The sequence below is a fragment of the Chelon labrosus genome (genome assembly GCF_963514085.1).
Source record: "Chelon labrosus genome assembly, chromosome: 23".
Classification (NCBI taxonomy): domain Eukaryota; kingdom Metazoa; phylum Chordata; class Actinopteri; order Mugiliformes; family Mugilidae; genus Chelon; species Chelon labrosus.
Window position 1 is genome coordinate 5,198,298 of NC_140356.1, and position 12,914 is coordinate 5,211,211.

Below are 12,914 nucleotides of genomic sequence, written 5' to 3' on the forward strand. Positions count from 1 at the left end.
TCCACGCGGTGTTCTTTGTGCCTCGAGACAAACTGAGAAGTTGGCTCTTTGTGGGCTTGTCCTTTGTGTGGTGCTTTGATAGAGGGTTTGTGATTGACTGACGCACGCCTCAATTTACCCAGTAGGAGACAAAGCTTCACCAGGCCACTTTGCATATTTGCGGCTCCAAACAACAGTGAGCGGTAACGGAAAATGAGGACCCGAAAATCGGAGAAAGCACAAGGCTTAACCATAAATGTGCAGTCCCACGTTTTATTTATTTATTTTTGACAAATCTTGATCTGGAAGGTATATGTGGCAAATTGGAGGAGTAATGCTTCTATTTTCATAGTGGCAGAAGTCAAGGTAACCCATGAACGCTCAGCCAAGATTGTATTCATAGACTACTAGATATGGCATAATTGAAGCAACAGTTTGTTATTATAGTGCTACAGCTAGCAGATGGTTAGCTTAGCTTAGCAATAAGACTTGCGCAAAGGTAACAAAATGTGTGTAGAAGCACCTCTGAAGGTCTTATCAGTGACCACTGCTGCATAGCTCTCTGTCTATAGAGTGAAGGATTACGGGAATTCAGCCATATCGGAGAGTGGCTACAGAAACACGTGGGTGCAGTTGACCCACAAGCCACAGTGCGTCACCAGTGGGTAATGATGTTATCCGTGGGTTGAATGCTGATTGGTTAAAAGGTTGGCTTGAACAATTGGTAGACTTCGCTGTTTGCCACGTTCCAGTATTTGTGCTAAGCTACTGGATGCTGACTGGCTGACTGCGGTACTCCCATGGGTAGACATGGGAGTGATGTCTCATCTTACATCCTTTTATGGTGGATGGTGGTGGACCATTGTCTTTTAACATTATGACAATTTTGGAGCAAAGCAAACTCTGTAGGTCTTGCCAATTGACTTTGCCTGGATGAAAAAAAAAAAAAAAAAGCTGCACAGGACAAGATGTGAAAATGCAGCTGATTCGCCATGCTTCAGTCTTGACTTTGGTCCCTGGCGGGTAATATTTTCATGGAGCACCCTTTGCAGAGAGCGCGAATCTCTTCAGCTATAGCTACAACTCTAAGAAGAAGACATTTACTTTGTCTTTAAAACGTCAAAGTCATCTCTTTCAGTGTTAAATGACCAGAATGATTCTGTTGCCCGAATGGTAATATCTTTGTACTTCCACTTAATTTCCATGATCAATGTTTTCCAGAGCCTTGGCCCAATGGTGCGGGCTTCAGCCGAGTGGCCACAGCACTCAGCGAATCATCTTCCATCCACAGCGATGCTTTCTACCACCTCAACAAGGATGTGTCCAGCATCGGGATGGACCCCGTGACCTACACCATCCTGGAATCTGAGCCTTTCAAAGGAGAACCCTGGGCTGAGGAGTCACATAGTCCGATTCAGGTGACTATACGACACACAAAATACTCAAGAACAGTTCATTTGGATCAAGTGGGGGCAAGAGCTGTGTCTCCCAGTTGATTTTGCATTTTTAAGATTAGGGTTAGGCAACAAGTCGTTGTGTATATGGAAAATAATCTATGGAAAATTCCCAGATGTGACCTACAGTAGGTGTGTCCTTTCTGTGTTCATTTTTTTTTTCACATATGTTTTTGAGAACCAGTCTGAAGTTTAGACATTGAAGGATTTACAGTGTCTAGGTGACTGCTTATGCAAAAATGAGCATCTCATTAAACCAAGCTGATTGTCTTATATTTCCCGTGTGTGTACTGTATTTCATTTCATTGCATCATTTTACGAGTAAGCATAATGTCTAATTAATACGACTTCAGATGTTGCAGTCTGTGATAATAATGGAAGAAGGCAGTCCGAGATCTGATGATGTTTAGTCCTGTAGTCTCTCAAAATAAAAGTTGTAACAATTTGATGGCCTAATTTGACTTCAGACTGACTTTGAGTAAGACATGAAGTTCAAGGTTAATGTTGGTTTGGGGAGAAGACTTCCTGTTGAGGATTATATTAGAAATAGGTTAATGGTGAAGCCTGGGGTAAGTGGTGCCTCTGAAGGTGTGTGTATTCTTGAGTGTCTGAGGTGGGTCTAAATTCTGTTTTTCTTCTAAATTACACCTCCAGTAGCAGAGTCTAACAACCCAAGTAATCATGAGGTGATCAAAATGAAAAAAAAAAACAGAAGCTACAGGGTATACTGCTGCATTTATAAAATCCCTATGACGTTGCTAGTGGAACGCTATTTGTTTCTGTGTTTTTACGTGTTTTCTGTAAAAACAGAACTGAAAAGATCAGCCTGTTCCGATTGCTCGGCCACAATGGCTTGAGCAGGCACCGCCCATACGTGTTTATAGGTGGGGTTTAATTGGACGGATCAGTATACGCCCCCTGGTTCAGGATGAGTCATCACCGTTTTTGAATCATAATCATAACAAACTCTATAATACTAATAATTAAGAATACCCACAATATTACTTAAATTTTGTCATTCCTGGGCCAAATACTTATGTGCAAAAGATGTACACTGATCAAGCATAACATTATGACCACCTTCCTAATATTGTGTAGGTCTCCCTTGTGCCTCCAAAACAGTTGTGACTCATCAGAGAATGGACATGGGCCTTCTGAGGGTGTCCTGTGGTGTCTGGCAGCAGAATGTTGTTAGCGGGGGCCTTTGGGTTCATTTTAAAAAGTCAAAAGTAAAAATAAAGTGTCGCATAGCATTATATCTAGTTACTTTAGTGATTATGCTGGGAGGACTCTCTCTCGCGCAAGTTACACGAGGTAGCGGCTCACTCTCTCCCACACTGTAAAAAATGTCTACCATTAGTCAAGAAATTAGTGTAAAAATCATTTCAGTTGGACAAAAAGGGGAAAAAGTTGGAGTTGGGTGACGGTTGTTTGTAGTTTTTATTTTTTATTATTTTTTTATTTTTAAGGTAGGTCAGGTAATACGAGACGCGATTTATAATTCATACTTCGAGCAGATTCCAAGAAACGTGAAAACACTTCCAAAAACAAACCGCGCCTACTGTAACTGGACTCATCCGTGTGGCAGAACGGCGTCAAGTGAAGTCTAGTTTTGATATTTCGCAGAAATTAACACATTTGAAGACGGACACTTTTTACAGTGTGGCGCGCTCCGTGCCAAAAGCGCCGGCGGTGCGCAAGCAGCCTCCAGATCACACTGTTGGATAGATGGGTATCACCAGCATGTGATCAGGCTGCTGAGCGTATACACGGCAGCCTCCTACATCTGACACATTCTTTTACAAAGCAATGAAACCTGGAGGAGATGAGCCGACGCTCCTCTCGGACTGTGGACTAACTGGAGTAACCTCAGGTGTTTTATGGGGAGGACCGGGGCGAAGGGGGTGATGACGATGAATCCTGGTGCATTTTTCTGCGAAAATCGCCAACTTTCTCTCCTCCTCTTCTTCTTCTTCTATTACTACTCTGTGTGTCTTTAAAGCACAAAAGCATGCAGATCTCTCCGAGTGAAGACAAGATCCCAGTGAGTATCACTCCGCCGACACTCTCCTCTCGTTTGTGTTTTGAGTTAGTTTGTTACCTGTCACTTTTTGTTAAGCCTGTTAGTCTGTGTTAATCGTGTAGTAGTTTTTATAGGCGTTTTATAGTTTGCATTTGGCGACATTGTTGGAAACTCCAGAAATGCTCCGGAAGTGATTTTTTTTTTAATCCAATATACACTACAAAATATTTTTGCATCATTTAATATTATTATTATTATTAATTATTATTATTACTATTATTATCGTTATTATCATCATTATTATTATTATTGTAGTAGTAGTAGTAGTAGTATCAGTGCCACATCATACTTACTGCAGGTAGTCTATTTACCTTCATTTTATTTTTTATATTATTATTTTTTATTTTTTATTCTTTTGGATTGGGAGCCATCAGGGGAAGCCTCCCCCCAGAGCTTTATCAACACAAGCCTCTGCACTATCATAACATTCTTGGTACTTGGTGAATCAAACCAAATGGGAATCTTCTCAGTAAAGCGTCCAAGAAAAAAAGTGTCAGCAAACACAAAGCCTCTGGGAAAGTTCCGGGAGCTTGAAAGCAGCAGCCGTCGTGCGTCCTGTTAAGACAGTTTTTTCTCAGCAGGTGTAAAATGGAAAGACACCATCATAGAGAACATCATACAATTCACAGTGTGGGGTGCTAGTAACAGTAGCCGAAGCACCAGAACATTTGAGACAACAGGAACAATGTACTGAAACTAATTCCACCCTTACAAAGGTGTTTACTAATTAAACCTCAGCTGGGTGGAGCTAAGAAGTGATGTCGCTCTGAAATTACTTCCTGTTTCTCTCATTTAAGATTTTCAGCATAATACACACTAAATTGGTTACTCTACAGCTGTTTTTAATGTCACACAAGGAAGTCAGGCTTAATTTAAGTTAAATAAATTCTAGCGCTGATTTTCCAACAACAGGTGTTGCTCGTTCCACCAAACAGGTGCGGGCAACATGTTTATATGGTTGAGCGGCCATGCTGTTTCTAGAAAAGAGGCTTTATAAGCCTAAAACATGAAAAAGAATGTGGTAAAGGTCTACTGTCATGAAAGCACGGTGAAATCAGAATTCACTTTCTACATCCAGAGAAAAAAAAACTGTGCTAGCTGTTAGCTGTTTGGCATTTGGGGAAGGAAGAGGCATTTTAAAATATCCAAACAACCTATGCATATCGGACTCTTTGGCTAACATTAGCATGGTGGTTCTGTTGTACTATTCCTGAAGGTTGTAGTGGTTTCTTTCACAGTGTGAGAACGGCGTGTTTACTAGCTAGGTCATGCTAGGTTAAGCTAATATCCACTGGTACACAGGTGTCTACTGATTAGACCTCAGCTGGGTGGAGCTAGGAAGTGATGTCACCAAACTCTAAAATCACTTCCCTTTTCTCTCACTGATGATTTATAATATAAGTAAGGAAGTCGAGACATTTAAATAAAAAAGGAAATCTTGTGATCCTGTGATTTTCAAATGTGGCCTACGTACATGACATGAGTAACATAGGTGTTGCATGTGCCAACCAATATGCTAACATACTTGAGTGGCCATACAGTCACAAGAGAAGAGGTCTGATATGCCTAACAAAAGTGGAAATGAATGTAGCTAAAAGTTTATTGTACAAAAAGATGGTGAAATTAGTTAACACAGGAGCTGTTTGGCTAGTGCGGAATTTTCCCTTAAGCTAACACTAGAACGGTGGTTTTGTTGTCATCCACAGAGCCAACATACCACAGAGTAAGACGACAACAGCATGTTTGCTAACTAGGTCCTCAAACAATTGTCATTTGACAACATTATATGCTAAATGTCTTATTTTTACTAACTCTCTGACATATTTTCCGTCTTACACATGAAAAAAGAGACCCAAGTGAAAACATAAAGTCTCCTCTGCTAAATTGAATGCTAATATTTATGCAAAATTAGATACTAGATAAAAAATATCTGAAAAAATTAAGCTCTTCACTGGTACACTTTTACACTTGGGCTTGATGGTGAATTTGTCCATTGTATTTATCCATCAAAATAATCTTAGTGTACAATATATGCAATGGGATCCTTTGCATCTTATGACACCCTCACAGTGAGTGACTTTACTAAACAGTTACATACTGTAGAGAATCCGCATTATATTATGGAAACATCCCATCCTGCCCAGAGCTTATAGAGCTTTTCCTCCTGTGTCCTCCCTGTTTAGTCTCCCTCTCTACCTTCCCTCTGTCTAAATAAAGAATAAAACAGCCAAAGGTGAGCTGACGGCCCACTCTGCTGCTGGAGGTTCTCACTTCAGTGTTTTTGAGAACCTGCCAAAAGCCACTTGTGTTTGCGTGTGCTGACGCTGCAGTAGATGTTTAAATTCATTCAAACAGTCATTACATAATTCCACTGCGTTGCTTAAAGGTTGCGTATGCTGAATTTAAAGTATATGTGTTTGACCGGAAAGCGTTTCTATGATTTCTGTAAAAAATACGATGATGGCGATGAGTTGGTATGGATGGTTAGCATTGCCTCTGCTTTACGGACTGCTTAATGCATCTTCTTCATCCCCTTTTGATTTCCCCACAGGTTGTGGAAACAACTTCAAGCCCTCAGACCAGTGGAGAAGGTCTTTACTTCTGTGACGGCCGACGGAAGGTTGACTACGTTCTTGTCTTTCATCAGCGGCGGCACAGCTCCATACGACACGGTACCTCAGCTTCACAAGACAGATTATCCATTGTTTCCAATGGCAACTTTCCACCGACGGTGGGCTCAGATGTGGCGGCAGGGAGAGGAGGAGGTGGCATCCCAGGAGGGGAGGCTGCGAATGTTGGCGAGGTGTGCATGGAGCTTGGAGGTGCAGGAGGGAGCGAGCCGACGGAGCCTGCAGACCACGAGATGCGTCTCATCAGACAAGAGTTTGAGGCCAACCTGCTGGAGGCCGGCCTGGAGATAGAGAGAGACAGAGAGGTCAGTGTGTGTAAGGTCATACTAATCCATGTCCAAGATCTGTTCTCCCTTTATTCTCGTCTGCTGACTCTTAAAATGGCTGCATATATTATATGTTCTGTGATGCTTTGTTGAGAGAATTTAAAACCTCTTCATTTTTTGTGGTTTCAAATGCTTGTTTTAACGCTTCAGTTCAGAAACCTTGTAATAATGGAGCCATGAAACTATTTAACATTTGCATAACTGTAAGATCAAATCGTAGTCTTTTTTAAGCTTTCAAATTGCGCACAGTTTTAAGGAGTTCTTAACACAGGGCTCCCTCTCTGCTGCACTGGCAAACAGCAACAGGTGTCTTGACATAGGATTTTATATTATCTTAGAGAGCCGTGTACACAGCAGCAATAGTGGCCTTCATTTGGAGTCGTTCTCCTTCTGCTCTGTTTTAGCCTCCTCTCCAGAGGGCTCTTTATCCGGTAAATGTTGCTATATTCTTCACAAGCTAGTTGCTAACTTTGCCATCCTGCTGATTTATTGCCGTTGGGCACAGCAGGTGTATCACTTTCTTTTTACGTCATGGAATTGCTAGAGTTTGGCTAACCAGTGAAGGGTAGTGAAAATTGGATTAATGTGGTCTGGCTTGCAGCTACCAGTTAAAGGATGAGCTTTAGTAACTTGGATCAGTTGCAAATGTGAGACAAGGGACACTTATGGTTCTACCGATGTGCAGTCCAGATGAAATAAAAGGATGGATGATGACATGGAGTTTTTTCAGGAGACAAAAAGTGATTTGAAAACACTCTTAGTGGAAATACACTCTTAGCTGGAAATACTTGGCCCTAGAATCTGGTTTACCAACGTTTTAACACAAGATCAAACTCAGTTTTTTTCTCCTGATGAGATATTGTAGAGTGCTAAGTGACTTTAGTGCTAAGTAAACTAGGCAGCATCCAAAGAGGACCAAGAATTGACCCTTGAGGGACTCCGCCAGGTGAGGTTAAAATACTTCACAGAGGCTTACGGAGAAACTTCAAGTATGATTTGAACCAGATCAGTGGCTATCTGCACACTGTGCCAGACTAGAAAGCAGAATACTGTGGTTTACTGTTTCAAAAGCAGATGTAAAGCCCACTCACACAAACACTGCAGGATCCCTAGGTCTGCGTGTGAGTAGAGCATCATAAGTCAAATTTTTCACAAAACACAAACTAATTGTTTTGCACTTATAGTATAGATAATGGTAAAAATGTACTACGGATATTTGTACAAGAAACTGTCCTCCTTTAAGGTGAACAATTATGGTTCATCTTTTTGATCACAATGCCTGTTCTCCAGATGATTCTTTCACACATTAACGTAGAGCTTTGTTTGTTGGCACGCAGACTCAATTCTATGGTTTTGCTCACTTTACAGGCCTTTTGAAGCCCTCACACAAAATCTGACGTAACACTATGCTGGGCTATTTAAGGTGAGCTCCTACATAGGGGCCTGGCTCAGGTGGCAGAAGGAGGAGGTGGGAGACTTTCTTCGTGTTGTAAACGATGTAAGGTGGTATCTATTACAGCAGCAGCAGCAGCAGCCTTGTGTCACGGAGAGATTTCCATTAAACTTTGAAATGCCTCTTTTCCGTCTTATGTTGTGCCTTTCTTAATCACCTTGCTGCTGTAGGACAAAATAACAGGAATGCTACACGATCAGTCACAATCCAGGGGAGTCATTAAGCAAAATTTGATGATCAGTATTCGTTAGTTTTTGCCAAAGGCACAATAAGATTAATTAGTTGTTTATTTTGCCTACGGTGCAGCACAGGTAGAATCATAAAAATCATTAAAATACATCCACGTGTGATATAGAATTTGACACACACGGTTCTGTGCTCTATTCTCAGCCACTCATGTAATCATGTACACCAATCAGCCACAACATTATGACCACTGACAGGAGGATTAAATAACATTGACCAATACAATGTTCTGCTGGGAAACTTTTGGACCTGACATTCATGTGGATGTTACTCAGACATGTAGCACCCACCTAGACCAGACCAGACACCCCTACCCCATAGCAGTGACATTCCTTGATGGTTGCAAACGTAATGAATAAACACTGAACAACTCAGTGAAAGACCCTTGTAACAAAATAATTGCCACTTCTTGAAAAAGTCGTATTTAAAGGATGGCAGTGTACGCTGTGAGAAACGGCTCGTATCCAAGGGCAACGCACAAAAATGCATAACTTGGTGCAAGCTGCACCAAACCTGCAAACCTGAGCAATGGAGGCAAAAAAAATAAAGTCTGATGAGTCACTCAGCCTTGTTCCTTCATGCACAAACGCCTGCAGAAGGGAGAACCTTTAACTAAACCTTTAATATTTACTGCCAATATGGAGGAATCTGTGTTGATGTCAAACTTCTTCTAAAATGCAAACACTAGTGATTGTTTGGCCTGGTCACAATATAGTCATATCTTCTTCCCTCGATCCATGAGATGAGGGAATACATTTCAATAAATACATTCCTATATACACAGCTGTGCAAAAGTAGGTTCATGAAGAACAGGATAATGTGAAACCCTGCTCACCAACTACTGTGAGGCTCATTGAATGTTAATGGAAAGCTGTGGCACTCGGGGTATATGAATAGAACTCAGAATAGCATTTCAATTTATCTTCTCACAAGATATAATTAATACTTTGTCTCCTTCCTGAGGTCTGTTCGTGTTGCTTTGAAAATGTGACCTCACTGCTGAATGCGGCTCACCTTTGCCGCTGTTTTCTGCCTACGATGTAGTTACTCGCAAATCTAGACGTCTTTTTATGTGACGATTCTGTTAATTATGGTGTGTAGATATATGACTGGGATTCTGTTTATTTTGGAGTCACACATGGGGCCTGATGGTTTTAAATCTGAGCTGGCAGACTTTAATTCTAGTCGCTGTAGCCAACACAGCTGCCGCGCTGACCTCTTTGTATCGATTTACTGATTTACCCTGAAACGGGTAATTTTGTTTTGACATGTACAAATCGCTCGCGCTGGGATTGCGTGTTACGTAGCAACCGGTGCTTGTGTGTGTGTGTGGTTCTGTCCTGCTTTTGGCTTGCATGCATGAGTGTGTGCAGCAGGCACTTGGCAGAACGCGCACGTTGTGTGCTCTGCGCCGTCGTAGTGTTGCTTTAGGCCGACTGCCACAGAGTTGTACAAATGTGGTTATTGTTTACTTAATGGACTACTGCAGCACTTTGGCTCCAACAGGAGGAGGATTAAGAATGCAAATGATGCTCACTTCAGTTGGTACAGGTTTGGGAATTGTCATGTGCGCCTGCCAGGCCTTTTAGAGTGCACCTTTACCAAACCAAAGCGCAGTACGGCATTAAAGTTTGCATGCATGTGGGTGATACCCATCAAGCTAAATAAGTGTGTGTGTTCATTGGCTTGCAGCCGCTTGCCAGCGTGCGCAGTCTGCAGGCTAGTATTAATCAGATTGTTGACAGTGTGGCCATGGATCCTAAGCCAGGATGAGATTAGCTGACTGACTGATAGCCCCTTATCTCATCTCGTGGATTGAGGGGTAGATTGAATCTGCTCCTCAGAGCAGAGGATCGCTTCTATTCCAGCATCCTTCAGGTGAAAATAGTGGCGGGTACGATTACAACATGACTGACAAACATAATTACACTCCTTCCATCAAGTGTGTGGCTCCATGTGCTTGTAGGAGGTGCTGGCAAAGTGAAGGAACATTGTCTTATAACGTTTGTAGGTTTGCTGCTCACTTAATCACTTATACACAATCAGGAAGAAAGAATTGTGACAAGGTAACTCATCATAATTAATGAAGTTCATACAGCACCAGCAAAAACTAATGTATGCAGAGAGAAGCAATCTGGAATGGATTGCTTTGAATGGAATCTGAATCTAAATAAACTTGCGTTACAGGGTACACCGTTCACTAATGTGCCTGAACGCATCCTGTGGAGACACAGATGGACCACCGATGCTCGTGCTCCTCCAACAAGCTTTCCTGCATAGACGTTTTCATCAGCAGATCAACACCACCACCAGCAGCAGCAGTTTCAATGGGCCATTTTTCTCCACGTGATATGCTCAGGCACTCAAGTATTGAGTGGAGTAGCCCATCACAATTAATGAGGTCCATACAGCACCAGAAAATACTTATCTGCACAGGACAAAGCAGTGGAAACTGATTCTCTAATTTGTAATGAATGACCTTGCATAACAGGGACACAGCATTGCGGAGCTATTTACTCGTTGGCTCACTGATGACTGTGTGCCCAAAGGTTTCAATGGGCATTATAGTACTTTTTGAGGGATTAAGAGGATTAAACTCAGACCTTGGTTAACGCTATTTGAGTATTTAATGAACTACAATCCTCACTTTACTCCGAATCGAACCTAGTGTTTTTCCACTTGGCTCATGTGTCGGCAACACATAACCGATCACTGATGAAGTGCAAAAATCCAAGAGTTTCAGACATTTTGTGCTCAAAACTACTTTGGTCTGGTCAGATCAGGCGCTTTGATGCATAATACATGACGTTTTAGAGTGAGACCAAAGTACAAATTCACATAAAAGCATGTGATTCGCTGTTGTTTTTATCTTGCAGGTCCAAAACAATATATCTCTCAGACTATGATAACTCCAGGTGAATGAAAATGGACGGCATATTGATTATAACCCAGCCAATAGCGTTGTTTCTTATATGAACTAAACTCGTGAACTAAATAGTCCTACCTGTGCCCAACCTGTTTGACTTCAAGTTAATTGGGCGCTGGGAAAAAAAAAAGAGCCACTCAAACGTCAAACCTGTTGACTGCATCTGTGGATTACTGAGCTGACCTCCAATCTCTTAGGGACATCCTCTTCCTGAACACTTTTAATTAAATCAGAGCAAGAGGTTAATTCAAGAAGTGGAGCTGGGACTTCTGAAGAGTTCAGTCTGTTGGGGTTTAGAGACAGAATGAGCAGGATTTAGTGTTTGATAAGACTTCCCTTTGGTAGAGAGTGACTCTGTCCCAGAAGTCTGAACAGGCAAGGAGGGCAGCATGCTGCTCTTTACTACGCTTTACTACTGTCTGAAGACCTGCCACAGTTTTAGGAGAACCCTCGTAATCCCTTGATATTTGCAATATAATACTAATTATAGAATGTAAAAGCAGGAGGAGATATTTTACAGTTGTGGTGCTGTGTAGAATCCTATCAGGTACTAATCAGAGTGAGAGTGTGTGTTTCGGCCGTCACATTCATTAGTTCAGCCTTTAAACAACAACATGGTTCTCTGACATAGCCACACTCAATTCTTATCAGGACTTGAGTCTGGTAACAGGGCATTTTAATTTCATTAGTTTCATTAGTGGGTGTACACCAATCAGCCACAACATTAAAACCATTGACAGGAGAGGTAAATAACATCGACCATCTTGTGACAATTCAATGTTCTGCTGGGAAACTTTTGGACCTGGCATTCATGTGGATGTTACTTAGACATGTACCACCCACCTAGACCAGATCTGACACCCCCACCCCATAGCAATGACACTCCTTGATGGCAGCAGCCATCCCCAGCAGGATGTAGCCTGACACAGGCACACACACAAAAACCCATGTCCATTCTCTGATGAGTCACAGCTGTTTTGGAGCCACAAGGGACACCTACACAATATTAGGGAGGTGGTCATAATGTTACGCAACTTAAACAGATCCTCCAACCAATCAGATCAAACCAATCAAACACATTCAGCTCCATTATGTTCAGAGGACATGTATGACTATATCATTGTTACTGTACATGCTGGAAGAACTCGGTCAGGCGTAATAAATTCCCAGCGGAGCGACTCTAAAAGGAAATTCCCCCATCAAAATTTAGTGGGTTGGAGAACTGCAGGCTGGCTTCCAGGCTATAACAACAGCTTAAATGATCTTTCACATTATATTCCCAGAGGAAGGTGTAGGAAATTTGATTTGGGAAAAATCTAAACACTCTTTTCCCTACCATCTTCTAAAGGGGTTATGTGGTGTTGAACTCTACCCAGAATGCATTGGGTTTTTTAGCCTTGGACGCACAGGTGTGCACAGAGTCCACAAGAGTCTATGATTTAGAAGAAGACAGACGTGACCTAGCAAGTACCCTCTGAGCACTGACAAAATGTTGGTGATCTATGTTCAGTAATGCGCCTGAATGCATCCTGTGTAGACACCGATGGAGCACTGAAGCTTGTGCTGAGCTAATAAAGCTTATGCTACGATTACTGCAGTTTCAGTCCCCCGTTTGTCTGCACATGATGTGTTCAGGCACAGTATTGAGCGTAGGCCACCAGCATTTTGGCCCAGGGTATAACACACAAACACTGATTTTATCTTCATTTTTAGTGTAAAATGGAAGAAAATGTCATCACATTATATAAAAAAACATGTTTGTTTTGCAGCTGATGTGTTCCCCATGTCGTGTAGCTACAAAAAAATTTGAATATACA

The 12,914-nt window shown here is 41.8% G+C and overlaps 1 protein-coding gene across 1 annotated transcript in view; it reads left to right on the plus strand.

The window, feature by feature from the left end:
- ano2b (anoctamin 2b) overlaps positions 1-12,914 on the plus strand; it is a 65,520-nt gene that overhangs the window by 3,712 nt on the left and 48,894 nt on the right. The window contains exons 2-4 of the mRNA XM_084573540.1: positions 1,201-1,397; positions 3,436-3,477; positions 6,068-6,451. Of these exons, the coding sequence (XP_084429666.1) occupies positions 1,201-1,397; positions 3,436-3,477; positions 6,068-6,451 (623 nt within the window). The remainder of the gene's footprint in view (positions 1-1,200; positions 1,398-3,435; positions 3,478-6,067; positions 6,452-12,914) is intronic.